The sequence below is a fragment of the Callospermophilus lateralis genome, chromosome 3, assembly GCF_048772815.1.
Source record: "Callospermophilus lateralis isolate mCalLat2 chromosome 3, mCalLat2.hap1, whole genome shotgun sequence".
In the NCBI taxonomy this organism is placed as follows: Eukaryota; Metazoa; Chordata; class Mammalia; order Rodentia; family Sciuridae; genus Callospermophilus; species Callospermophilus lateralis.
The window spans coordinates 177,201,418-177,227,207 of record NC_135307.1 but is presented as its reverse complement, the minus strand read 5'-3'; the positions used below and the strand labels follow the sequence as shown (position 1 = coordinate 177,227,207).

Below are 25,790 nucleotides of genomic sequence, written 5' to 3'. Positions count from 1 at the left end.
GTGGGGCTAAATATGACAGAAGAGAAATACAGGGTATTTAAATGGAATATAATGAGGAAAAGAAGATGCTGATCCAGCATGAGAAATCTGGGAGAATTCTCTTTAAAAAAAAAAAGATATTTAGTCTAAAATCTAAAAAGCAGAAGAAAACTGGGCAAAAAGAGGGATGTGTATGTGCGAGGCAAAGAGTTGAAGGCTACATGGCAGAACCTGCAGAGAGGAAGAGAGAAGGCTAGAAAGGAGGCAAGGCCTGTGGACCGGGTTTCGACACTGGTAGAATCAGACAACTTGTTGGCTCTTAGAGCTCTAAATGTTTTATTTTTATTTTTAGCTGTAGATGTTCATAATACCTTCCCCCCCCCCATGGTGCTAGTGATTGAACCCAGGGCCTTCTGCATGCAAGGCAAGCATTCTACTAACTGAGCTATATCCTCAGCCCCCATGATACCTTTATTTATTTATTTTTATGAGCTGCTGAGGATCAAACCCAGTACCTCACATGTGCTGGGCAAGTGCTCTACCACTGAGCTACAACCCTACCCCGAGTTCTAGATGTTTAAGAATCTATGGACAGGGAACTGGAACCAGGATAGGGCCCAGGGGCTCCCTTACCGTGGCTGTCAGCTTTCAGAGGTGGCCATCTGGCTTACCATTGAGATGAGTCCCTAGAGGTCTGTCATCTATCAGCTCCAGATGCTGCCAGATCCACTTGTAATAGTAAGGGGAGGTCTGAAGGTCTATCAGCCGCAGGACTTCACAGCTGCCCTGGACACATCAAAGGTCACAAACAAAGGATTAAACCCCAATACTCTAGGCAAGCCAGGCTTTAAAGATAAGCTCTCTATATTGCATCTTACCCCAGGTTGTTGTATTTGCTTAATGCAAGTTGTTTCATGTTTTTTTTTTTCTTAATAAAAATGTTATTTACTTATCAGAAAAAATCCAAACAACTACAGAAGCATAGAAACTAAATACAAGGCTGGCAATGGGGAAAACATATCACCACAGAGGACATTACTGGGACAGTCAGTGAAACTGATTATGAACTCCAGATTATATATTCTATAAACATTAAAAGTCCCTAATTTTGGCCGATGTGGTGGCGCACGCTTGTAATCCCAGTGGCCTGGGAGGCTGAGGCAGGAGGATCGTAAGTTCAAAACCAGACTCAGCAAAAGCTAGGCACTAAGCAACTCAGTGAGACCCTGTATCTAAATAAAATACAAAATAGGGCTGAGGATGTGGCTCAGTGGCCAAATGCCTGTAAGTTTAATCCCTGGTATTCCCACCCCTGAAAAAAAGTCTCTAATTTTGGTAATTATTCTGTAGTTAATTTTTATCTTAGAAAATAATCATTTAAGTATTATGAATGATACTTAACTTTTAAAAGTTTCAGGTGAGGAAAAAAATACATATAAGAGCAAAAGTAGCAAAATATTAACTGGTGAATCTGGGTTACAGTTTTTCAGGAGTTCTTTGTCCTATTCTTGAAATTTTTCTATAAATTTAAAATTATTCCAAAATTAAATAAAATTATTCAATCAAACAGAATAAGATTAAGTTAAAACCACATTAATCCTAACACCCAGAAATAACTAGTAGTAATATATTATGAAATGTTATTTCAAACTTTTCTCTATGAACACATACGAATTATAAACATATAAATGAGTTATGTAACACAGACTCTTGTAACCTTTTTGGAAGATCAATAATATATCAAGGACATCTTCTCATGCCAAAAATATTTTATGCATCATTATTTTTTAATGATTTGATATTATTCTATATATACTATAGTTTATAAAATTAAAAACAAATACTCAATTGTGCAAAAGAAGTCAATCAAAATGCAAAGAGTACAAACTGTATGATTCTATTTTATATGAAGTTCAAAAACAGGCAAAAGCAATCTGTGATGACACCAGTCATAAGAGTGGTTATCTCCATGGGAGAATTCTGTCTGAGAAGGGCACAAGGGGGCCTTCTGTAGTGCTGTAAATGTTCTTTAGCTAGACTGGGGCAAGGATTACATTGGTGAACACATATGCAAAAAATTACCAAGTTGTATAGTTTAGATTTGAAATCTTACTGCATATAGCTTATTTCTCTAGAAAACATTTTTTTCAAGATTCATATTTGATTGTCTCAATCGGTCAGTATTATATACAATTATAATTTGTTTAGGACAGAAAAGTCCCAAGTTTAAATGGGGAGGGGAGAGAATTCAATCACCTTCCCAGACTCCTCTAGTGGGGTGCCAATGACCTAGTTCTAGCTAATGAAATATAAGTGAAAGACTGCTAGATAAGACTCCCAGGAAAGCTATTGTCCTTCTCCTTCCCTCTGTCTGAAACTCAAATGTGATGGTTGGTGGTGAAACAGCCATACTGCGAACATTAGAAATAAAGCCAGGGGCTGGGGATGTGGCTCAAGTGGTAGCGTGCTCGCCTGGCATGCGTGCGGCCCGGGTTCGATCCTCAGCACCACATACAAAGAAAGATGTTGTGTCTGCCGAAAAACTAAAAAAATAAATATTAAAAAAAAATTAAAAAAAAAAAAATAACAGCAACTTAAAAAAAAAAAGAAGAATTCCTAAAGGTATGTGTGTTTTAAATTTTGATACACATTGCCAAACTGCCTCCCACAAAGATAAGCTCTGTTTATTCCCTCAACAGTCCATGAAACAGTTCATTGCATATTTGCCAACACTGGGTTTTCACAATCCTTTTAATCTTTGCTAATCTGACAGGTTAGAAAGAAATGTCATCTCTGTTTTAATTTCCTATTTTTAAAAAATTTTTAGTTGAAACTCTAGGAGACACATTATAAAGGGACAAGTTTCAAGACAGATTACTGTTGGCAAAGAAGAAGAAGGGAAGAAACATTTAATAAGCCTTATTATATGCCAGGCATTGTGCTTGGATCTTTACTCAACATTCATTCAACAAACATTCATCACCCAAGAACTATAGGTGCCTTACAAAAAATGAGAACAGTTTGCTCTTGGAAAAGTCTCTTGTGGGTCTTAAAATTGCAACAGTATCTGTGGAGAGATCAGTTTTACCATGTGTCCCCAAATGATAAGCTACTCAGAACAAATTGATTATGGACATTATATTTGTGATGCCAGCAGGAAATCACATTTTCCGACTTTCTGCAGTCCGAAGGATGCCCAGCTGCTGATTTCGCCCTCTGGTGGCAGTATAAGTAAAGTACAGTAATCAGGACTGCAGAGTCTCCCTCCCAGAGGAAGAACACTCAAGGCACTGACCAGGTAGGAAATAAAAGTGAGAAAAAAGAGAAGTCCTGTTAGATGGCACAGGCACTTTTCAGTTCCAACCATAGTGGGCCATACCAGAATACATCCTGGTGTTTTCTGATCTTCTGAATTTCAAAGTTAGTAATCAAAATGTTTATGTACAAGCTTCACATGAATGATTAAATCAGATTTTAGTAATATACCCAAAAGGACAAACCAAACTCATCTGCTGGCTAAGAAATAAGAACCCCCTAACCTGCTGTCACTCTGTGACCTCTGTATTTCTTTTATCAGAATGAAGCCCAAGCTCCTCTCCATTAGAATCACCTGTAGCACTCACTCCACTGCAGATTCCACAGTAATGAACAAATCTCTGCAGAGATAGGAATCTGCCTTTTTAAAAAACACCTGAGGGGGGCTAGGGATGTGGCTCAAGTGGTAGCGCCATGCGCGCGGCCTGGGTTTGATCCTCAGCACCACATACAAATAAAGATGTTGTGACTGCCAAAAACTAAAAAATAAATATTAAAAAATTATTTTAAAAAATTAAAAAATAAAAAGCACCTGAGGGGCTAGGGGCTGGGATTGTGGCTCAGCGGTAGAGCACTCGCCTAGCACAGGCGGGACCTGGGTTCGATCCTCAGCACTATAGAAAAAAAAAAAAGCCTTTTCATCATTACCAAAATTTGAAAACACCTCCCTTAGATTAGGGATTCAACAACTTAAGTGTGCATCAGAGTCATCTGGCTTGTTAAGACACAGGTTACTGAGCCCTCCCTCCCAGAGTTCTGGATTTAATAGCTCCTGTGTGAGCCTGAGAATTTGCATTTTTAATCAGTGATGCTGATGGCCAAGTGATGCTGATGGTCTAGTCACTGAGAACCAATGAACTAGTGCATGAATGTTAACTGAGTAAGTATGTGCTAAATTAATTTTCATTACCAGAATTTATGAGGTGAGTGGTCCCATTTTACAGATAAAGGAATAGAGGTAAAAACAGATTAAGAACCATCCCCACCTATGTGCTAATTTAAATGTAATCAGCATACTAATTAAAAGAAGTCTTGAATTTTATATTCCTCATCACTCATCCCCCCTCAATTTATTCTGGTTCTATGGAAAGAGCTGAAGCTGGGCATGGTGGTGCACACCTGTAATCCCAGTGACTCAGAAGGATTGAGGCAGAAGAATCACAGGTTCAAGGTCAGCCTTAGCAACTTAGTAACACCAACAGAAACTTAGTAAGACCCCGTTTCAAAGTGAAAAATTAAAAAGAGCTGGGGATCCAGTTCAGTGGTAAAGGGCTCAATCTCTGGTACCAAAGAAATACAAAATTTAAAAAAAAATCTGATAAAATCCATTTAGAAGGCTCGATATTGGTACCAAAAAAATTTAAATATTAAAAAAAAAAAAAAAAAGGAAGCCAGGCTTGTGCACGTGCCTGAAATGCCTGCAATCCCTGTGGCTCAGGATAGAATTCAAAGCCAGCCTCAGCAAAAGCCATGTGCTAAGCAACTCAGTGAGGCCCTGTCTCTAAATAAAATACAAAAAAGAGCTAAGGATGTGGCTCAGTGGTTGAGTGCACCCGAGTTCAATCCCTGCTACAAAAAAAAAAAGGAGTTGTCTGGGGATCTATGGCATTTCATGGCTGCAGAGGTGATTACCTTAAAATTTTAGTAAAGAAGCAGCAGATAACAGAGAGGAGAAAAAAATGTGAATTATTCAGTTGGCTTTCAGGGTTCTCTGATTCTAGACTTTTCAACCCATCTCCCACCCCTCCTCAAATGATCATTAGGAGTTTCCAAACTTAGGTAAACCCCAGGCATATTCCTACTGTGTGTATGGCTCCACACTATTCCCCTCAGCTGGCAATGACCTCATCCTACCCGCCTTTGTAAAGGCCCAACTCTTTTAATTTGTAGAGAATGAAAGCCAATCTTTCTTTTAATTTCCCAAGCTTCCTTGCAGTAAATGTTCTGGATGTGATTTGGGTTCCACCAATTCAGTGTACCTGGACCAGGTTTGGGTTTGGAGGTACCAGCAATCCACTTATTACTGGAGGTGGGGCCTGCAGGAGTGGCTTCTTGAACATGGCAAGGGCAGCAGTACCTGTGACAGTCCAGTTCTGGCCTATGATTTGGAGTTGTCTTGGAGTCATTTTTAGTCCATGGTCTGTTTCTATAGTTCCCCACCACTCCACTCACCAGCAAATCTGTTACAATTTATCATCCGGCAATAAAATGCCTTTCTATTTATATTAGATAAACTTGATTCTGTTCTCCAGGACTGAACCCAGAATAACACATTCCTAGTGGTGTGGCAGATTTAACAACTTGGCTTTCTGGAAAAATATAACAATGTTTGTAAATTTTACTGCTATATAAGTGATGTATCACTACAATTTATAATAAAATATACTACAGTCTTACTGGCAATTCCATATAACCAATCAATTCTTAAGGATGCTTTTGTGGGTACTGGCTGGACTCCTGTATTGATGACCAAACTATAGTTGAAGTTCAACTATGATTTGACAAATGAAACTGCATCCCAATCCACCCTTCCCAATAAGTTTAATGGTACTAAATCTTATTTGTGATCTGCTATTTAACTATTTCCCATCTTCACATACATTATATTCATTACATTGAAACTTGTTTTAGTTTTAACACTATGTATTTCAGAACTTCACTTGTTCACCAAAGATGTAAGTTCCATGATGAATAAAATACTGGGAATGTATACCAGTATACCAGACCTGACTTAGGGTATTTGTTGATTCTTACTGTATAAATAGTATCACCATGCCTGATTTTAAGTTAGCAATGTGAGTTACTGAATGTGGAGGTGGGAAGAGGCACACAATTATAAAGTTATTTCTACTATACAGATATAGACGACATGACCTAAAGAGCATAGATAATAGTAAAATGCAGCAACATTAGAGAATGGTGAGTTCTTGGTAATACCTTTGATTCCAATATAATTTATTTAATTATGGGCTTATATAATTTTAATAAGTACTGTGTTTACCAACTCTGAAAATTTGACAATCAGTTCTTACAGGCAGGTATAAGCCAACTCTAGTACACACCCAATCTTGCCCCCTCCTTTTGTCCAGTGGTTCAATACCTTCAAGGCTCATCATCTTCCTTACATCTGACAGGAAGCCTGACTTAAGGCCTCCAGCCTTTGGCGAGTTCCCTCTTCTGAATTCTTAGAACTCAATTTGCACCTGTCGCTTGGTACTGGCATTGACAACTTTGTCTATGCTCTGATCTAGTGAAGGAGATTATATAAAAGAGAGAACCAGTTTTTTCCTCTCTGTAGCCCTTCAGATCCTGTACTAATGTGTCATGACCTTGGCAAAGACTCAACAAATATCTGTAGTGGCTTAACATGTAAGGAATGACAGGTCAACTCAAATCCCAGCTCCTGAGAAGAGCTTTGGAGTCACAGACTGTGCTGAAAAAAACAAAACAAAACAAAACAAAAAACCCTACTACATCTACTGTGTGACATTGAATAGCCACTCTACCTTCCCATATATCAGTTTCCTCCTCTATTAAATGGGAATAATGACCATATTAACCTCTATGGGTTATTGTGAGACTGGAATGATTTAAAGCATGTAAAGCATAGCCAAAGATCTTATCTGTAATTTTAGTTACCTACAGTTTACTATAGTACAAAAATATCAAATGAAAATTTCCAAAAATATACAATTTGTAAGTTTTAAACTGTATACCAATCTGAGTAACATGATTAAATCTCTTGCCGTCCTGCTCTGTTCTTCCTAGGATGTGACCCATCCTTTTGTCCAGCATTTCCATGTTACTCAGTTAGTCACTTGTAAGTTGTCTTGGTTATCAGATTGAATGTCCCAGAATCACAGTGTTTGTGTTCAAATAACTTTTATTTTACTTAATAATAGTCTCAAAGCAGAAGAGAAGTGATGCTGGTAATTCAAATATGCTAAAGAGAATCTATAAAGAGCTTTTTTAAGTACCATCTCACATCATCACAGTAAGAGTTACATAAATACAATAACATATTTTAATAGAGCACAATCTCATAACTTTCATTATGGTATGTTATTATTGTTCTATTTTATGATTATTGTTAATATTTTACTGTGCCTAATCTATAAATTAAACTTTATCATATGTATAGGAAAAGACACAATACAAAGAGGGTTAGGTACTATCCACAGTTTCAGACATCTACTGGAGGTCTTGGAATGTATCTCCCCCGCCATAATAGGGTACTACTATATATCCTAAAGTTTACAGCAATCCTTCACATCTAACATGATGTGAAGTATGATGCTTGCCTGTTCCAGCTAGGACATGATAAGTCAGAAAAGGAACAGGACTCAAACACTGCCTGTCTGGCCACAGGCCACTATGCTGGATACACACTCCCCAGCTTCATCTCCAACCCCAGACTTCTCACCTTGCAGATCAACATGACGAAGGAGGACTCAACAAAGTCTTTTTCGATCAGCTGCCCATATGAGTACTTCTCTATCTTCCCCACGGTTACTAGCTGCCAGAGCTTCTCATCAGACCACGATTGAAAAAGATCCAGCTTTCTGAGGGGAAATGGCTGTTAGAATTCATCACCTTTGTTGGGCACAGTGGCACATGATTATAATCCTAGCAGCTCAAGAGGCTGAGGCAGGAGGACTGCAAGTTCAAAACCAGCCTCAGAAACTCGGCAAGGCCCTAAACAACTAGTAAAAACCTAACTCTAAATAAAAAATTTTAAATAAATGAATAATGGGCTGGGGATGTGGGTCAGTGATTAAGTGCCCCTGGGTTCAATCCCTGGTACCAAAAAAAAAAAAAAAAAAAATCCCCTTTATCATACAAGGCTCCCAGATCTTAATACTCTCCAGAAAGGGAACTCACCTCACTCTTCAACTCTTGAAATATCTAGGTGGAAGATTTTACCACCACCCACTCTGTGCCTTAGCCCACAGCCAATCTTCTACATCTTCTCAAGGCCTCCCCTCTAGATAAGTGCCCCTCCTTTGCTGCTATTCAGATACCTCTGAGTGATCCAGCTCTCTGTTTTTCTCATTTCTACTCCTCCCTTCAGGAACCTTCTCCCCTAGTCCATCCTTGCTGTTCCATCCCAACCACGTGGCTCACTAAGCTAACCCTACATTCCAAGGACTATCCTCCAGGATACTTCCTTACTTCAGCTCACAGGCTATCTGGTACCCTGCCCAGCAGTCCTGGTCCTACCTTTGGCTTCAAACCCATCTCCCTCTGCCTTAATGGCTTCCAATACTCAATTCTAGGTTGGGTAAACAGGGAACATCTGAACTCTCCTCTTTGCCAGTTGCTCCCTGTGGTTGAAGGCCTATCCTACAGTGGTAGCTTCTTCCCCTGACCTTGTGTACCACTAGTTATGGGCTTGCCTTCCCTCATATGTGACCCATCAGGCTGTTCTCAGTCCCAACAGGTTATGGGCTCAGAATTGACTACATTAGTCAATTCAGGTTAACTCAAGATAACTCAGGCCTCAAAAGTGCTGAGTTCATTTCTAGTGCCAATGAGAAGAGGTTCAGTGCCATGTTCAAAGGCACAAGGGCCTGGAAAGACAGGAGAAAAGTAGGGCCACCACAGGAAGAGTAACTCCTATGTGCCATGTATAGGACCACAACCTTCTCATGATCATCTCATTCCATCCTTACAATGAACTTTACCCCCTTTTACAATGAATCATTACCCCCATTTTATAGAACAGAAGGCTAAAGCTCAGAGAAATGAAGTGAATTACCCAGAGTCACATCACTGATAAGCCTGTTAAACAGAATTTGTGTAAGGCCATGGGAAATTATAATCTATGTATGTATAATATGTCTAAATACACTCTACTGTCATGTATATCTAAAAAGAATTTGGACTGGGCTACTACAATGGATCCACAGACCAACCCAATAAAGTCTAATTACATAACCAAGTTTTAGCTGGGTGAAGGCCCTGTATTAGCCAGTTAACCTACTACACTGTAGATAATCATTTTAAATGTATTCAATTGACTGGTTGACTGACTAGGGTATAGCCAGTTTTCTATGCCTCATTTCTGCTTTCCTATCAATAGTGTCTGTTCATACTGGTGATTAGAGTTCTTAAAACCCGCTTTGATTCTGGGAGCTGCCTGATTTACAAACTGTTTTTCTTTTGTTTTGCTTTATTCAAATAATCTCTACTAAATTTAATTCGTCTAGGGAATTTTCCTTTTAACAAGCCTATTATGGTTTGGATATGAGATGTCCCTGAAAGCTTATGTGTGAGATAGTGCAAAAATGTTCATAGTTGAAATGAGTAGATTATGAAAGCTGTAACCTCATCAGTGGTTAACCAATTTGATGGATTAAGAATATGAAGGTACTACTATACAAGGTGGTAACTATAAGCAGGTAGGTAAAGCTGGAGGAAGGAGGTCACTGGGGGCTCATCTTTGGAGTTTTATTTTGTCGCTGGCACCTCTCTTTTTGCTTCCTGGCTGCCATAAGCTGAGCGATTTTCCTCTGCCGTGCCCTTCTGCCATGGTGTTCTGCCTCACCTCAGACTCAGAGCAATGGAGTCTTCTGATGATGGTCTGAATCTCTGAAATGGTGAGCCCAAAATAAAATTTGCCTCTTCTAACTTTTTTTTTAGGTCTTTAAAAAATTCTTTTTAGATATACATGTATTTAGACTTATACATACATGGAGTATGATTTCCCATTCTTGTGGTTGTACATGATGCAGAACTACACTGGTCACGTATTTGTATATGAACATAGGAAAGTTATGTCCGATTCATTCTACTGTCTTTCCTATTTCCATCACCCCTTCCCTTTCCTTCATTCTTCTTTGCCTAATCCAATGACCTTCTATATTCTTTCCCCCACATCCCCCAACTTGTTTTTGTCAGGTATTTCGGTCACAGCAATGAAAAGCTGACTAACACAAAGCCTAGGAGCTGAAATTGGAAGTCAGACATATTTTTCCAGTTTCAGAAGATGAACTGCATCTCCTTTCAGAACTAATTCTCCATTTTTCCAGGCTCCATACCCTTCATGACACTACCTCTTTCAGAGAAGACCAGACCCCTTTGCCCAGAACACTTCCATATAGCTGTGCAACCCTGCAATCTGTATTTTCACAGCCAGTACAGATAATGTCATTTGGGTTTCCTCTCTTTCACATAAAAGCAAATAACCAAACAACAAATAAGGTTTAGTTTATACATCTTTATGTGGTCTTTCAGAAAGTACTTAAAACAAAAATCTTGTGCTATATATGAGTTCTGCTTTTAGGTTGTTATATAGAGTACCTATAGTACTTTCTCACCCATAATTATTTATATCCTGTTTTCATTTTATTCAATATTTATTTGCTAATGTGTCTGGCACCATGACAACATGAGGATACAACAGTGAAAAAGACAAATCTTGTCCTGGCCACCACATTGCTTATAGTCTGATGGGGCATATAAGCTATAAAGAAACTATCATGCAATGAAGAATTACAGTATAGACAGGGATTTTAAAGAAACAGGAAGCAAGAGAAGCACAGATAGAGCATCCTTTCTTTTCTGAGTCAAGGAAAGGTGGCGTGAATTAGTGAAGCTCAGGGACTTCTGAATCAGACACGTCGGGCATATCATCAAATTGAGCCTTGGTTTTCTCATAAAACTGAGAAACTTGTTTTTCTATTAACTGAGGAAAGTAAGAGAAACAATCTCATGGGGTTTAAATGTAAGATTAGATGCAACAAGTGGTACAAAGTTCTTGGCACCCTGCCTGACCCAATAAGAACTCAATCTTCATTATGTATTCTTGTATGTTTCCCATCTTGTCTAGGACAAAGGCAAGCACTAATAAACAAAGAAGGGTAAAAAGATGTTGAATGGAGTTACCTAAAAAATTCAAACCGACTCTCAGCATCCTTTTGAACTTCTTCATCCAGCTTATTAGCCAGGAAATCCTCCCTGTCAACAACCAGGAATTCTGTGTCCTCAAAGCAGACCACAGTGGCCCTCCTTGTTCCTGTATTCAGAAGGCCCATTTCCTGTTGGGTGGTTAGGTACAAGGGCACACGTGAGCACCTCCAGTGTCCTGCTCATACCCCTGTACATATTTTCCATTTCCCCCTGAACTCTTTCCTCCCCAGATTGCAGGCTCATTGGCCTCCTCCATACTCCTGCTTGTTCCCTCACTGTGCCCCACTCTTCATTTGCTGCTTGTAGAAAATGAGGCAACAGGTCTGAATAGGCCAGCGAGGAAACTGGAGAGGCCTCATGGAGGCCATCCAGTCACTGAATTTCTGAGAGGTTATATGGGGAACATGCTCCTTTATCATGAGACAAAAAGGTTAACTTTGGACATTACCTGGTCCAACTCACTCATAATATATATGACACGTAAGGACACTGAGACCCACGTGGATCAGTGACTTGCACAGAGTGTAAGGCAGGACAGGGCCTGGTCAAGAATTTTGAGCAAGACTCTTGCCACACTCCTAACCCCAGGTCAGGAAGCCATACCCTTCCCCTGGACTTACCCCGAAACAGCTGCCCCTGTGCAGCAATGTTGGATGGGGGTCTAGGAAGGCACTGCTGCCATCTTCATCCTCAGTCACTGCAACTGTACCCACATAGATGAAATAAAAGCTGCTACCCCTCTGTCCCTTCTTGAGAACCACACGCCTACGGCCAAACCTGGGAAAAAAACATGGCCAGTTGACCCGGTAGCAAGAGGGAAAAGCTCTGAATTGGTTGTGCTCTTTGCTCTGGGGTATGAAAGAACAGATCTGGACTAGAAGAAACTTCAGAATAGCCCAGTTCCTGTCCTTCAACTTAGACCCCTTCACTAATACCTAACCAGCTGCCTACCTTGGTTAGACTGAAGTCTTCTTACAGCAGAGCCTTGGCCAGACTTGTTCATGCTGTATGTGCTTAGACACAGGGTAAATGCTAAGTGAACAGCAGTTGAGTAATAAAGAGACGTGAAAGCAATGGATGGGTCAACAGAGAAGCTAAATGATTATGAGCCCTTTAGAGTCAGATTAGCATCCAAATCCTATGTATGACCTTGACTGTGTGACACTGGGAGCTCAGGGTCCCTCTCTGACCTTCAGTTTCTCTTATCTGTAAGATACAAATGAGCATGCCTGGAAAGAGAGAGGTCAGTAGTCTTATTATGATCCCCAGTAGCTCATTACCCAATGGCACACCCTTAGGATAGAAGTACCCTGGCCTACAGCAAACTAGGATTTAGTTCTTAAACTCAGACCCCACAGATGTTTCAGGAAAAGCCAATCTGGTTCAGGAAGAACTAATGCCAAGGCTACGACTTTGAGTGACTGGGAAGAGGTATTCTTTTTTTTCCCACTAGAGTAAGACTGGATAGAAGTTAGAAGCTACGACTATGGCAGCCAACTTGCTTGGATGAGGGGAGAGGGTGAGTGACAGGGAGTTTTTGTTTGTTTGTTTTTTAAAGATAATGATGAACCTTTATTTTATTCATTTATTTATATGTGGTACTGAAAATCAAACCCAGTGCTTTACACATGCTAGGCAAGTGCTCTACCACTGAGCCACAACTCTAGCCCCTGACAGGGAGATTTATATGAATGAAGAATCAAGAGACAGGGAGAGAGACAGAAAAACACTGGACCCTGATAACACTGAGTCCCTAAATCCAGCTGAGCCTGAAGCTGAAGAAACATCCCAGGACTTTTCATAGCCACCAATGCATTCTCTTGGGCTGTTTTCTCAGATTTGCAAATGGGAGAGAATCCTGTCTAAGCTGCTAATTCCAGTTCCAGAAATAATCAACAACTATCAGAGGGCTTTAATGATCACCACTTGCTTGATCTTCCCCCAGATCTTATTACCATCCTCAATCAAATCCATATTATCATCCTTATTTCTCTGATGAAGATACTGAGGCTCAGAAAAGTTAAGTGGCTTGGCTGAGATCACACTGGGGCAGATGGGGCATCAAATTCCTGAGCTTCAAGAAAAGTACCTTTGGCACCACTCTGCTGTGGAGTCTTTACAGATAGTGGTAACCTACTTTTCTTCCTTGGACTAGAACAAAGCAAATGGTCCTCTCTGCATGGAATGTTCTGGTCCATACCTCCATCTACAAGTCAAACTGTTTAATTATCTCCTCTTGAAACTTGTGACCAAGCCAGCTTTGCCCTGAACATCACTGGGCATAAAGTATCCTGCACCAGTGATAAAAAAAGCTGACTTGTTGTGTTTATGTCATAGACTGACCAGCATGAAGGAGGATGTCTATGAACTATAATAATCTTATATCCTGGATTTTCAAAATAGGTCTAACCTCAAATATTCTGTTAGGTTGCCCCATGAAGCCATTGAGATGTCCTGGAAATGGCAATATTTCCACATGCCCACCTCTTAGACTTCTTTAGTACAAGTTATTTACATGGTAGTTTTTGTGTCATGGACCTTTGATAGTCTGGTGAAATCTTCATAGAATGATGTTTTAAGTATGTAAAATAAAATCCAGCAGAGTGACAGCTGACAAATATTCTTAAAAACCCAAATTTGGGGTATAACAATATATGTATATTTGCTAAGGCAGTGAATAACAAGATCTAGCAGAAGATAAATGACTACCTTGATTTTAAAGATGTGAACATAAATTATTTTTCAAGAAATCTGCTATAGGGCTGGGGTTGTAACTCAGAGTTGTAACTTGCCTAGCATGTGTGAAGCACTGGGTTCAATCCTGAGCACCACACGAAAATAAATAAAAAATAAATAATAAAGGTATTATATCCATCTACAACTAAACATATATATGTGTATATACGTATACACATACACACACACACACACACACACACACAATTTAAAAAAAGAAATCTGCCATAACTGGAACATGATGTGAAAAATCAAATTTCTTTAATGAAAAAGTATGTTGTTGCTTACCTTTAAGAAGGAAGAAAATGGGGCTGAGGCTGTAGCTCAGTGGTAAAGTGCTTGCCTCGAATGTGTGAGGCACTGGGTTCAATCCCAGCACCACATTAAAAATAAATAAATACTATGTGTTCATCTATACTAAACAAGCATTTAAAAAAAAAGGAAGAAAATGATACACTGATAAATTTCATTTAGAGATTAATGAAAATAAAGATTTTTTTTGGTCATTAAAATTAAGATCCCATGGGCATGGTGGCCCATGCTTGTAATTCCAGCAGTTTGTGAGGTTGAGATAGGAGGATCACAAGTTCAAGGCCTTCCTTAGCAAGTTAGCTAGATGCTCAACAACTTAGTGAGACACTGTCTCAAAATAAAAAATAAAAAGGACTAGGGATGTGGCTCAGTGATAAAGCACGTCTCAGTTCAATTTCCAGTACCAAAAAAAAAAAGAAAGAAAAAGAAGGAAATTCACAGACCCTATTCTAAGACCTACCTGGATATACAGCATAATCATCTGTGTTCCATTCTGGCTTTCAAAGCCTGGATTTGAGTTTCAGCTCTGCTTCTTATTATCTAGTACAAATTCTGGTTTAAATTTGCTTTTGTCCCCTCTGAAATTCATGTTGAAGCTTAATTCCAATGTGGAGTAATAAGAGGATAGAAACTTAATCCTACTATGATGGTTAGATGTAAGGCCTTTGGATGGTGATTAAGATTAGATAAGATTGGGATGGAGGTATAGCTCAGTGGTAGAGAATGCACTTTGTATGTACAAGACTCAGATTTGATCTCCAGCACAGGGGGAAAAAGATTAGATAAAGTCATACAGATGGAGTCAACATGACAGAATATTGGTAGATTTATGAGAGAGCCCGGAAAATATAAATATGTTCTCCCAGTCTCTCACCATATGATTCCTTGGGAGTTTGCCAAAGAGAAGGTCATCATCACTAGATGTGGCCCCTTGAATTTAGATCAGACTATGACCCCTCCCTTTTTAGATCACTTTACCCAGTCTGTAGTATTTTTATTAGCAACATAAAATGGACTAAGACACTGGATGTCTAGGATAAGTCTTTTCCCTCTCTGACCTCAGTTTCCTCATCTGACAAATGAAGGAAATGGACTTTCAGAGGTTCTTCCTAAAGCCTCTTCAGATTCAATGGCTCATTAAATCTAAGATTCAGTAAGTGAATAAAATAAACTGTGCTGTCACCATAATAGTAAGCACTCAGGAAAACTGACAGACTTCATTGATGATACTCTTCAGAGGGGTGGGTAGAACCTGCCACACCTTCTCAGTCAGGCTCTTCCTGCCCAGCCCAGTCCCACCCAAGCCCAGGGGCCAGAGGTATGCCCCTCTCTGACCTTTCAAAGCGCATGACCTTGGCCAAGAGCAGTTGTAGGGGCTCTGTGTAGTTCCGGTAGCTATCCACAACCTGTAGGACATTGCAAAGAGCCTGGATCTCCTGTTCTGTCCTCCAGGAAGGCTTCTTCTGCGTGATCTGAATGGCCCTTGGAGGGAAGTGACCCTAAGGAGAGAGGCCCAGAGTGACAGAGGACAAGCAGTTTCTCCCCACATTCCTGCTTATATGCTTTCCTGCATCCCCATACAATAATGACTGACATATACTGAATGCTTAGGGTTTGCCAGACATTGGGATAAGCATCTTACACACTCATCTCACTGCATCCCCATTCAGTCCAAGAATCATTATGCCCATTTGAAAAATGAAAATACTCAGGCAGAATTATGAGCAGATCTGCCACATGCCAAAGTTCAAAACTCCCAGGAAATTTGGGCTCCTCAGACTCCAGGGACCCTGCAGCATCCTTTTAGCACAAGCACATTGGTAATCAGAGAACTTTGCTCACGTCTTAGTCAAGATGTTCTCAGTACTGGAACTAATCACACATGACTCACTAGATTGCCACCTATAAGCCTTGCCTATAACAATGGATTTTTCCCTGTGTGCCCTCTTCTATCCATTAACTGCTTTGCCCAGAATTGCCCTCAGCTCTAGAGTTCTGTGGCTCTCAGACAGGACCCCACATAAAACTTAGGTAATCTTCAATGCCCAATGTCAGACACTGGCTGGTTTTGAAATCTAAAGAAATACAGAATTTGGAAGACTTACTTGATTATGCTTCATTCATGAGAGGACATAAGAAATAAGATTATGTCCAGGAGAAGCAGGCAATAGAAATCATACTTTGGCTCCAAAAGGGTGAGGGGAAGAACAAGGATGGACACAGGTAGTTCTAGCACCAATTTTAAGGTTCTGTTTTTTCCTCTTTCCCTGAGAGAAAAATCAACATGGCTACTCTAAGACCAGGGTCAAATTAGGCTGCATTAATGAGAACTTCAAATCTTCCTATAACTAGGTAGTTTCCTTTAAATTTAAACTGGAATTTTAATTTTAATTTAACATCTAAGATTTGGTGGATAGAAGTAAGGAAGATAATAATGATGCCTGAAATTTAGAGAATAAGTCACACAGTGTAAAGCCTCACACAGATATAAAGCCATTCCTTCATCAGAATGAAAAAACTTAAAGAGCATCCAACACCCATATGGGGGCAGGTATGCCAGACATCTCTCAGAATGCTCATCACAGAACCAGAATTCTCACTCAGGTCAAGAATTTTTCCACCACCTGGCTTCCTTCTCCTTTGTCTGGGTCTCTCACATCCTATTTTGCTTTCTTCTGTTTTCCCATGAGTCCAAACCCAGAAACTCTGCTATTCAGTGACAACTGGTTCCACTCAGTTATTCAGTGACAACAGGTCAGAGGTGCTCACAGTCTTAGAATGCCAGGGCTGGACAAAGTCACTAAAATCATCTATACATGAAGAAAGTAAGTGGCTCAGAGGTGACATAATGGATAAGTGGCAGAGTCTGGACCAAAACCAGCTCTCCTGATACCTAGTGCTTCTTTGGCTATAATACAAACAGAACATCCCCCCACTATATTACAGGTGTGCATACCTCCTCAGCAACAAAGTCCTCAGTATCAAATATAATTCGGCCTTGCTTCTTTTTCTGAAAGAAATGAGGCAGGGAGAGAAAGGAGAGTCAGTAAGACTACTCCCGGAATTCTGTATCTGAGATCCTTCTGTGTACCTGAACCACTACAGTGGGCAGGAAGCAATAAGAAATGCCCTACCAGCTGGCCCTTCTATGTAAAAAGCCTCAATTCAGCATACACCCATAATCTCAACAACTCAGGAGGTTTAGGCAGAAAGATTGCAAGTTTGAGGCCAGCCTTGGCAATATAAAAAGACCCTGTCTCTAAAAATAAAAAGGACTGGGGATGTAGCTCAGTGGTTAAGAGTGCCCCTGAATTCAATCCCCAGTACCAAAAAAAGAAAAAAAGAAAAAAAAAAAAAAGCCCTAACTCAGCACTACACTATTTTCCAGCCACAGCCATCAACATTATTGTGAAGGCAGAGAAAGGAAGAAAGGGTACAGAGAAAATAGATGATGAAGAGAGAAAAGGAAGAGGGAAAAGAAGAAAATATATATAGAAAAGGAGCAGGGATAAAAAGGAACAAATGAAGCAAGCTTTGTAAAATGTATACAGTGAGCCAAGCATGGCATACCTTTTTTACCTTACTCTGTTTAGTCATTAGGACAAAGCCCTATTTTGGGTTTGAGGTGAGTGAAGGAACTTTTTAAAGGACCTCACAGCAAATAAGTGGGTCAGGTGGATCTGAACCCAAGGCTTTTCCTGGAGCATGGCCAGGAGAAGGGGTAACAGATCTCAGGGATGAGCTAATCCAACCCTACCTTCTGACAGATGATAGAGGATGTGGAGAGTAGAGAAAAATAGAAAGCGGGGAAGGAAAAAAACAAGACCCTGACCATCATTCTGGGTCAAACCAGGAAGCTCATTCTCCTAGGGGTATATCTCATACAATTCCCTACATCCCGCTGAGATCCCTGCATACCCCCCACCCTACCACAATTTAGCATTTTTGTATCCATGCAATGCTTCTCAGGGAGGCCACTGAAAGAAATGGTGATGCTCTAAAATATCGATTTACTTTTAACTGAAAACCAGCCTCTGGCTATCTACCTTACTTTGTGCTCGGGTCCCTAGCTCTCCACCTGACCCCTGGTAGACTGCCCTTGCAAAGCTTCTGCTCAGCCCAAAGTCACTCTGTGTGGCAATGTGGTTAGGTTTAGCTTCATGCTAAGCCTAAATCTGGGTCTTTAGCTTCCAACTTAAGCATGCAGCAGCCTGCATCTCCTGGGGAGCCCCCTGATCTCCAGGGCTCATTGCTTCACCATAGCATGCCACCCTGAGCATCAGTTTGTCCTTCATGGGAGCAAACGTGAGTCTCTCAGGTTATAATTCTATTCCATCTCTTCCCTGTCTAATGGCCCAAATCATGTGGCTATAGATTTCTTTGGCTTGTCCAGCATATCTAAAAATAGATAAACCTGAATATATTTTGAAAGGGCATATCTTCCTTCTCCAACTGGCTCATAAGCTCTACACCCTACTATCTATCTATCTATCTATCCATTTCCCGCCCCCCAACCCCAGTACTAGGGATTGAAGGCACTCTACCAGTAAGCTACATTCCCAGTCCTTTTTTATTTTGAAACAGGGTCTTGCTAAGTTGTTCAGGCTGGCCTCGAACATATGATCCTCCTGCCTCAGCCTCCCAAGCTGCTGGGATTACAGGCATATGCCACTGGGCTGGCTTTCCTGCTGTATCTTAACTTAGCTACCACACACATCAATTAGATCACTTGCTGACCCCTTAGAAACCAACGGAAGGCTACCTTCCTACTCCCCATTACCATCCTCATTCTCCTTTTTAGCCACTATCTTTCAGAAATCACTGTGGGAAATTTCTTGGACAAGATGTGAGGGGTGGAGAGGAGTTCTGGGTCTAATCACTCTTGGCACAAGAAGAAAATGGGCAGGGCTTTTCCACGTATTAGCTGGGGAAATGCTAAAGCCTGGGAACACACCAATGGGAACACAGTAATGACATATCTTCAGGGAACCAGGTCAAGTTAACAGAATGGTGACCAAATTTTCACCATTTCTGAGCCAAAAAGACCCCTGATCTACTACTGGGATAAAATACTTTTAAGTGGGAACTTCTAGAAAGTCTAAAAGCAGGGTCACCACAATGAACATGGCCCTGAAAATGTTCCCTTTTGGGACGATAGGAAAGAAAGTAAAGATGGTATATAATCTGTGGTATTCAGAAAACCCTGGCTCTGTTGGGGCTCCTAGATTCTTTTTGGCTCCTATGATCATGTTTGGAATCAGACCATGTCTTCTTCACTTCTTTGTTTCTTTCTATATACAAAGATGGGTATTAGTAGAACACTGTTAATATACCTATGGAAAAGGAAGGACGAATTCCTTGGTAAGTTTGGAAGGAGAATCTTGGTGTGATCATTTCCTTTTTCTTTCTTCTGAATTCACATTCTGCTAAACACATTGCACTGGAATCCTGCCTCATTCAGCATTGCCTGCCACAAGGCATGAAAGGCTAATTCTGAGGGTATTAGGTAACTCTCTTGCTTGATGATAGAAGTCCCACCTTCTCCAATATAAGTCTGTCATTAATAATAAAAACTGATTGCTGGATCTCATATCTTCTTTGTCCTTTGTCTTTTCTCTCAGCTGATTCTGAGCATGGGCTGGGAAATGGGGTGCTATATATTAGACCTCCTTAAATCCTAACAATCCTACTAAGCCAGATGCTTACATCCCAGAAGGAGAAGAGAGGATGCTTTCTGTGAGGGACCTCAATGATTTGATATTCTCGGAATCCCCTGAGTCCTTGGCGGAACATTTTACACACTCGGATCATCATTATGATGTCCATGGTAAGTTGGTACAGCCCCTGTGGAAACAAAGTGAACAAGATCAATGGAGATCATCTGTTCTCAACAGTCAAAAGAAGGCTGGATGGCACTGAACAAGATGAAATTTAACAGGATTAAATGCTATGATGTGCTGAAGAAATGGTTGCCTGTTGAAATTATATTGGTAGCTTGAAATTAGCCACAGTGAAAGTATTAATGCCACAGAAATTGGCAACTATTACAAATAAGGGCATTCCTCACTCTAGAAATCAGCATTATAAACACTCACTAACATACTATTACCTAAATGTGAAGTCTTTCACTTTTATCCAGAAAATAAAGGGCACAAGTAACTGCAGACAGCATGGGGTGGGGGGTGACACAAAAAGCCAACATGGCAAAATGTTGATTGAGAGTTCTATTAGATAATCATTACACATTTTTTTCAAGTTTTACATTTAAAAATTTTCATTTAAAAAATGCAAAAATTAAATTAAAAACTTCTGTTTACTAACTTCTATTAATAAGCACATCATAAACAAAGTGAAAAGACAAACTGCAGATTGAAAGAATATATTTGCCCTACATATAACTGAAAGGATAACAAAGTAGAATTTTTTTTAAATACTACAATCATACAAAAAATATAAATAATTCAATAACAAATGAGCAAAAACTATGAATGAGTAATTCAAAGGAAAATTCTAATCAACTATAAATTATGAAAAGATTTTTAACATCACTAGAAATAAAGGAAATGTAAATTAAAATAATAAGATACTATTTTACACATATTGCAAAAATGGGAAACATGGTATGACAATGTTGTAGAGCAATGTGGCAACACTTTATAAGGTTGAGGATATGTATAATTTACCATCAAGAAATTATACACTTTATATACATACTTAGAGAAACTCACATGCACACAAGGAGAGAGCCAGGAGAATGCTCATGGCAGCACTGTTTGTTAAGTGAATGGCTGAAAATAAGTTAAATGTCCATCAGTAGGGGAAGGAACTGATACATTAAGGGACAGTCACAGGATTGAACATAGCACTAGACTGTGTGTATCAATGTAAATAAAGCTGAAATCATTCTGAATGGGGGGGGGAGTGAACTATGATGTCATTTAAGGTGTCCTTTTAAAAAAAGTGTCCTATGTACACTATATGTTTTTTATGGATATATACATACATAATAACAAGAGTGTAAATAGGAATGATAACCAAACTCAGGAAAGTGATTACCAGTGAAGAGAAATAGAAGGGCTTTACCTGCAACTGTAGTATTCTATCTCATTAAAAAACTAGATATCTAAAGGAAATATGGGGAAAGGTAATTTATTAATGAGATTAACATTTATTGAGTATAATTTAGTAATGTCAGGCATTATTCTAATATGTATTAACTCGCTTAATCCTCAACAGTAATTTATACAATAGGTCCTAATATTATCAGTGCCCTTTTATAGAGGAGAAAACAAAGGCACAGCAAACTGAGGAACTTGCCATGACTAATAGATATTGGAGTTCTAAACCCGAGTCCACAGCTTACTCTATTATTTTACCTTGCTACCCTGTCTTATTCTCTCTGCCTCTAAAGACTAGGTACAGAACAGGACTCTAAGACTCAGAGTGTGGCCTGGTGCTTGCCCAGTGTCCAGAAGGTAGGAGGCTATAGGGCAGTGGTCAGAATTTAGTCCTTCTGAGCTCCTTTTGGAACACCTCCTTTGTGCCACGCTGTGACTCCAAAAGGTACAGGGTGGTCACCACTCATCCAAGGTCCCTCCTACCTGCCTGTTCCCCAAAATGCCTGCCTCTCAGGAATTCCCTCAAGAACCCTTCATCCTCCTTACCAGTTCCTCCTTCAGGAGTTGCCAGTAATGAGACACCTTACGTCTCCTCATGGTTCTTGAGTTGGCAAATGATACAATGCATTCAAGGATAATATGACTAATCTTCCCCCAAGGATCCAATTACAATAGAAACAAACAACTTCCCTCAGTGGCATGGAAAGAGTTTCTTCCTCTCCTTATACCCTGCCAACAACAGCTGGAAGCCTCATTCTCAGAATCTATTGATGTCATAATGAGATTCTGGAAGGAGGAGGGGACAATGGAAAGGCACTGAATCTGTGAATCTTTTATTATAAAATACTCATGTCAATTAATCCTCACAAATACCACAAGGTGAGTGAGCTTAATCCCAACTTCATGCTCAAGGACACTAGGGTTCAAAGTGGCTAAATGACTGCAAGAGTCTTGGAGCCATCTTAAAGAAAAGCAGGTTTCTGGGCTAGAGGTAGAAACATCCACTTTAGCCTTGGGATCACTCTGAGACTAAGAACTTGCTAGACCCTGAAGAATGGGTGCATGGTATTGTCCCTGAAGTCTTGTTAAATCAGGATAATCTGGCCAACTCAGCAAAATGGAAGCCCTCAACTTAATGAGGCATCAAATGTTGAAGGAGACAGGTGCGGTGGCTCATGCCTGTAATTTTGGTGGCTAAGGATACTGAGGCAGGAGGATTGCAAGTTCAAAGTCAGCCTCATCAATTTAGCAAGGCCCAAAGCAGTTTAGCATGACCCTGTCCCCAAATAAAAATTTATTTAAAGGGAGGTGTGGCTCAGTAGTTAAGCACCTCTGGGTCAATCCCTGGTATCAAAAAAATAAATAGAGGCTAGGATTGTGGCTCAGTGGTAGAGCACTCACCTAGCATGTGCAGAGCCCTGGGTTCAATCCTCATCACCACATAAAAATAAAGAAATAAAATAAGGATATAGTATCCAACTACAACTAAAAAATAAATGTTTAAAAAAAATTTAAAAATGAACAAACAAAAAATGTTGAAGGGCCTTGGTGATAGAAATGACTCTAGGGTTCTTCTAAAAATAAAGAAGACGGGGGAAAAGTATTTTTTTTTTCTTCTAGATTAAAGATGGCAATTGATTACAGAACCTCAGTTTGCTTTTGCAACAGAATCCTCAGTGGAAAACTGATTTCAAATATCACCAGATCTGCCGTTCCTATTTAGCTGGTTTATCTGCTACTCACACCCTGGCCAACCAAGGGAGAAACAGAAGGATACATAATGCAATGAAGACAACTGGAAGAAAGACCCAGGTTCTGGGGGTGTTGCTCCATGGTATAGCAATTGCCTAGCATGCATCTAAAGAAGAGTTATAGTAGGCCTATACATACACATATATATTCACACAAACAAGTGCATGTAAAACTGAGGGCTTATAAAAATAAGGTCTGTGGATTGTACCTATGTCAATTTCCTAGTTTTGATATTATACTATAGTCATGTAAGATATTATTTTGGAGGCAAACTGGGTGAAGAATACCAGAGACCTCTCTTTTTTCACACCTAAGATTCTGTAATAATTTTATCAAAAGGAATTGTAACAAAAAGAAATAGCACCAAATCTATGTATACATATTACAAAAAATTGTGGGAGGGGTAGGCAGGGAATAAGAAAAACAAATGACAGATGAAAGACATCAATAAAAAGACGAAAATTAACATGAAATAGATGATAATCATTAACAAAAAAGAACTTAAAGGGCTCAGGACATTTTAGAATGAGATCAAAGCAAGGACACGATATTACAAAGAATAGGGCTGGAGTAGTGGCTCAGCGGTAGAGTGCTTGCCTAGCAAGTGTGAGGCCCTGGGCTCAATCCTCAGCACCACGTAAAAATACATAAACAAAATAAAGGTATTGTGTACAACTAAAAATATAAATATTTTAAAAAATATTATAAAGAATAAAAATTTTTTTAAATGGAGGAGATGGCACTAGCAGAGTTTGGGAAACAAGTATTTTTAAAAACAAAGCATCTGTACACATGGAAAAATGACAATTCATACCCTATTTGAATCAAATGTATGATATGTCAAGATCATTGTATTGTCTTGAACAACTAATAAAAAAATAAATAAAATTAAAAAAAAAAACCAAAGCATCTCAGAAGTCAAGGTCATTTCAGAAACATCAAAAAGGATGCTGCTGGTCTGGTTGAAAACAGAAGACAGGATTGAAAGAGCAAGTAAAGGAGTTGGAAAGATTAAAAAAGAGCCAAGAGGGACTGCAATTGTGGCTCGTGGTAGAGCACTTGTCTGTATGTGCTAGGCACTGGGTTTGAGCCTCAACACCACATAAAAATAAATAAAATAAAAGTACTGTGTTCGTTTACAATTAAAAAAAATTTTTTTTAAAAAAGAGCCAAGAAATAATATAGCTAACAAGTACAGGAGAGAGGTGATATAAAAATATGGATTCTTAGCCAGGCATGGTGGTGCCTATAATCCCAGCAGCTTGGGAGGCAAGGCAGGAGGATCACAAGTTCAAAGTCAGCCTCAGCAACTTACTGAGGCCCTAAGCAACTCATCAAGACCCTGTCTCTACATAAAATATTTAAAAGAACTGGGATGTGGTTCAGTAGTTAAGCACCCCTGAGTTCAATCCCTGGTACCAAAAAAAAAGAAAAAAAAAAGAATATGGATTCTTTGATTCTTTAATTTTCATAGCTCTAAGTCTTAAGATATCATTCAAAACTGCTATACTAAGAAACAGATGTATACACATATTTAAAAGTATAAAAGAAACTGGGGGGGGGGGCTAGGGATGTGGCTCAAGCGGTAGCGCACTAGCCTGGCATGCGTGCGGCCCGGGTTCGATCCTCAGCACCACATACAAACAAAGATGTTATGTCCACCAAAAACTAAGAAATAAATATTAAAAAAAAAAAAAAAAGAAACTTGGCATGGTGAAGCATGCCTAAATCATAGCAGCTCGGGAGGCTGAGGCAGGAGGATGGCAAGTTCAAGGCTAACCTCAGCAATTTAGAGAGACCTAGTCTTTGCTTGGGATGTGACTCAGTGGTTAAACTCCCCTGGAGTTCAATCCCTGGTACCAAAACAAACAAAAGGGAAAAAAAAAATATATATATATATATATGTGGAACTAACAATAATAATGGAGATTGTGTGGAAAGAAGCAAAGTATAACGATTACCCTTATTTGATTTTTGAATTTTGTACTATAATCTTTTTTTTTTAGTTGTCAAACTTTATTTTATTTATTTATGTATATGTGGTGCTGAGAATCAAACTTAGTACTCACACATGCCAGGCAAGTGCTCTACTACTGAGCTACAGCCCAGCATATTATATGCAAATTTAAGGAATAAAAAATGGGAACCAGGGGCTGGGGTTGTGGCTCAGTGGTATTGTGCTCACCTAGCACACATGAGGCTCTGGGTTTGGTCCTCAGCACCACATAAAAATAAAATAAAGGTATTGTGTCCACCTACAACTAAAAAATATTTCTTAAAAAAGGGAACTGGACTGGAATTGTTGTTGCTCAATGGTAGAGTGCTTGCCTGGCATGTGTGACGCCCTGGGATCTATCCTCAGTACTTCATGCATACAAACAAAAAAACCAACCAAATAAACAAATAAATAGATAGAAGGTCCATTGACAACTAAACAAAGTTCAATTAAAAAAAAAAAAAAAAAGGAACCAGAGATTTGCAACAGAGCAGAAACTGGGGAAAAGAAAACAAAGGAAAAGTATCTAAGCCCTTACATTTACATTGGTTTACTGTTGAGAGCCACAGCTGAAGGGGCCCCAGCAAACTTCCAGCTGATTGGCTCCTCTGTGGTGATGCTCATTGGGCTGTTTCCAGCCCTTTCAGACCACGGAGTGGCTCATTGGGGGA

The 25,790-nt window shown here is 39.6% G+C and overlaps 1 protein-coding gene across 1 annotated transcript in view; it reads right to left on the bottom strand.

The window, feature by feature from the left end:
* Cnbd2 (cyclic nucleotide binding domain containing 2) overlaps positions 1–21,968 on the bottom strand; it is a 48,182-nt gene extending 26,214 nt beyond the window's left edge. The window contains exons 1-8 of the mRNA XM_076849070.1: positions 21,918–21,968; positions 19,960–20,097; positions 17,210–17,263; positions 15,589–15,752; positions 11,826–11,982; positions 11,182–11,333; positions 7,718–7,856; positions 651–765 (exon numbers count right to left, since the gene is read on the bottom strand). Coding sequence (XP_076705185.1) covers positions 651–765; positions 7,718–7,856; positions 11,182–11,333; positions 11,826–11,982; positions 15,589–15,752; positions 17,210–17,263; positions 19,960–20,097; positions 21,918–21,968 — 970 coding nt within the window. The remainder of the gene's footprint in view (positions 1–650; positions 766–7,717; positions 7,857–11,181; positions 11,334–11,825; positions 11,983–15,588; positions 15,753–17,209; positions 17,264–19,959; positions 20,098–21,917) is intronic.
* Between the last annotated feature and the right edge of the window lie 3,822 nt (positions 21,969–25,790).